General features: G+C 39.9%; 1 protein-coding gene across 1 annotated transcript; it reads right to left on the bottom strand.

Moving 5' to 3' along the window:
- Positions 1 to 1,249: 1,249 nt before the first annotated feature.
- Positions 1,250 to 3,188, bottom strand: LOC108346873 (aldehyde oxidase GLOX). The gene has a single exon (XM_017585932.2). It carries the CDS (start codon positions 3,076 to 3,078, stop codon positions 1,411 to 1,413), a length of 1,668 nt encoding a protein of 555 aa, XP_017441421.2. The 5' UTR covers positions 3,079 to 3,188; the 3' UTR covers positions 1,250 to 1,410.

Below are 3,188 nucleotides of genomic sequence, written 5' to 3'. Positions count from 1 at the left end.
TTTTAATAACCCGGGACATCTCATAAATCATGAGTTACAATCCTAATGTATTTTCAAATTCTTATTTCGTTTATTATTGGTTAAACTTAAAACATGAGAGTGTTTAGACGTAAAAACGATTTTGTCTCAACAACTTCTTTCATTTTGTGGTTTTGGTTTTCACCTGCGATGATCGTATTTGTATAGGATCAGATAACATTACAGAGGATGGTGTTGATACGATGTTGAACAAGAGACGAGTAATGAAGAATAATGCTTGGGTTTCTAAAATGTTAATTTTCTTTTTAATAAATTATTTTAAATAGTTTTAATATATTAATTCCAGTTGTAATTGGATTGTTTATTATTTCCTAAAAGATTCTATTTTCTCTTTAATATAACGAAATAATGTTTAAAAGTTTTACTATATTGTGATGATATTAGAGTTTTATATTTTTTTAAATGATGAACATTTCCTTTCATTTACATGTAATATCTTAAATTGAGATGTTACATAATTTACCTAATTTACTAATTATTCTCTAAATATATAATATTAAAAAATATTAAGGTGTAATCTAGTTGAGATTTGGTCAAATATATTTTTAATACATGAATATCTACATCAATAAAATATCTTAAAATATTTTCTATCTATTAGGTTAATAAAATTTAGTTGAACCATATTATCTATATTATATAGTATATTTATTAAATCACACACACACACACACACATATATATATATATATATATATATATATATATATATATATATATATATATATATATATATATATATATATATATATATATATATATTATCCATTGAAAGAGTAACATCTTATTAATACTTGATGTTATGGTTTGACACATGTAACAATTGCTTTATATAAAAAGCAATTGAAATCAGGACCACTGGACTTCTACACATTTAAATTCTTAATTTTCATTTTATCTAAAATTAATTAATAATAAATTGTCGGTCATTCTAAATAGATACGTTTATTAATTCTTAACATTATAGACAATATTTAGTAATACTTTTTTCTGTTGAACTACGTAATATAATAAAAATATTAGCACTGTTTAAATCATTTGATTAAAAATGACAATCCTGAATTAAAAATTTCGTTCATTAATGTTTCTTAAACAAATTTCCTTTTATCATGAGATCACATCATAACTATCTGATACATAGATATCCATCTACCTAAACATCACATTGTAGTAGTACGGTATTAATTAAATCTATAATTCATTGCTAAAGTCTCATTAATCATTGTTTCCAATTAACGGCTACGCTGCCAACGCCTATTAACAATTGCATAAACTAAATTTTAATTTTCCAGCTGCCCAATAAACAAAAAGTAAATAAAATTAAATAGAATTTTAATTTTGAAAACAGCATCAAACTTCGTTACTTCACAGCTACGCCACGTGTACCCACTTTGCAACGCTGGGCACGCCCTGGTTCACCGCGAAGGCCATGTAATACCCTGGCGGCACCACTTTCCCACTTGGTGGCGAGGTGACGCCAATCCGGTACTTCCCGTCGCCGTCTGGCGCAGCAGAGGAAACCGCCAGTTTGACCAGACGTTGTCCCTGCGAAAACGAATGCGTAGCGAAAGGAGCACTGGCCAAATTCACTTCGACGATCCCCACCACAGGCAAAGAAACTGAAACCACCACATCGAAACTCTCCCCAAAGCGCACCGTTTCGGGCACCTCCTCAATAACCGGTCTAAGATTCGCCCTGTCCGGGGACAAATACTCGGGCGAAAACGCTTCAACTCTTAACTCGGTCGGATACTCAGCGTCGAACCGGTACAGAACATGCGGGTTACTTCCCGCAAGGAGAACCCTCCCGTCAGGTAACAAATTCGCCGTTGCGTGGTACATTCTCGGGACTGAGCCAGGGTTCAAAACCATGAACCGCAACCCAACTGGTTGATCAGGCCGGTACAGAACCGGGTTCAAACAAGGATTACTAGCCGACTCAAACCCCTGTGTTCCGGACATAGCTCCATTAATAACCAAAACGTCGCCGTTTGGAAGCATCACCATATCCCCCATTATTCTCCCAAACGGCATGTTCTCCATTTCCCATTTCGGATTTTCGTTGTCCCCCAGAGCTAGTATGCGCCCACAGCTACCGTGCGCCGGGGAGTCCGTACTCCGCAGCAAAAAAGCTCCGTATTGCGCGCCGCCGCACACAACAATCTCCGCTTTTGAGTAGTCCTCTTGTAAAGCCAACATCGCGGAGGACCCTGCAGAAGGGTAGTTCCGCGGACCGCCCTCCAATTTAGGGTATTCCTTAACGATGACGTGGCGCGTGAAATCATACATCACCGACCGCGTGTTGGCGAAAACGAAAAGGTGACCGTTAGGAAGAAGATGGACGTAAGGGTATAAGTTATCCATCTGCGTGTCTTCCGTTTCAGCCAAAAAGGGAAACGAAACCGCACCGTTTTTGCGTGGAGGGAAAAATTCGACAGTGTTGGAGCCTCTTCCGCCGATTATAATCACCGATCCGTCCGGCAAAATCTGGTTAGTGGCGTACCATCTGCCTTCCGCCAATTCGACGTCCTCTAGCTCTTTCCAGTCGCAGAACCCGGTTGCGTCACACGGGCTGAACATTCGGATCTTTTTCAACCCGTCAATGTCGCCGCCGGTCTGCAGAAGAGTTCCGTCGGGGAGGAACTGACCAGAGGAACACCACGTGTCGGTGAGGATTTTCAAAGGACGGACCTGGTTAGTTTCGAGGTCGAGGTGGACAGAGTGCGCGTAGCAGTCGCGCTTTAACAGGGCATCGTTCCGGTCGTAGCGGCACTGACCCTTGGGGAGGAGTTTTCTTGAGGGCCCGATGTTGGTCCGGTCGAGGAGGACGGCGGTGTTGAACCGCGTGACGGCCGTGTGCATGGAGGCTATGCCGGCGTCGGCGACGAGAACCTCCCACGTGCCGGGGAGGTCGGCACGTGCGGGTGCTAGAAAAAGGAAGAGAAGAAAGGATGACAGGTAAGCAGAGAATTTTTTCATCGTGAAAGAGTGGATAAGTGGAGTGGAGTGGAGTGGAGTGAGGTGAAGTGAAGCTTTCATTCTAATTATTATATAGAAAATGAATAGAAATGGTAATTGCAAATTTTGATGGAAAAGTGCAATGTTACTTCGTATTAGCGTGCATTGTTGTGTGATGTGATGTTGTTGGG

This window comes from Vigna angularis, chromosome 9 (genome assembly GCF_016808095.1).
Source record: "Vigna angularis cultivar LongXiaoDou No.4 chromosome 9, ASM1680809v1, whole genome shotgun sequence".
Taxonomy (NCBI): Eukaryota; Viridiplantae; Streptophyta; class Magnoliopsida; order Fabales; family Fabaceae; genus Vigna; species Vigna angularis.
The sequence above is the reverse complement of the archived record's forward strand: the minus strand, read 5'-3'. Positions and strand labels throughout refer to the sequence as shown.

Bases quoted from the DNA above. Each gene is read 5' to 3' on its own strand.
- LOC108346873 (XM_017585932.2), bottom strand. From the start codon at position 3,078: ATGAAAGCTTCACTTCACCTCACTCCACTCCACTCCACTCCACTTATC.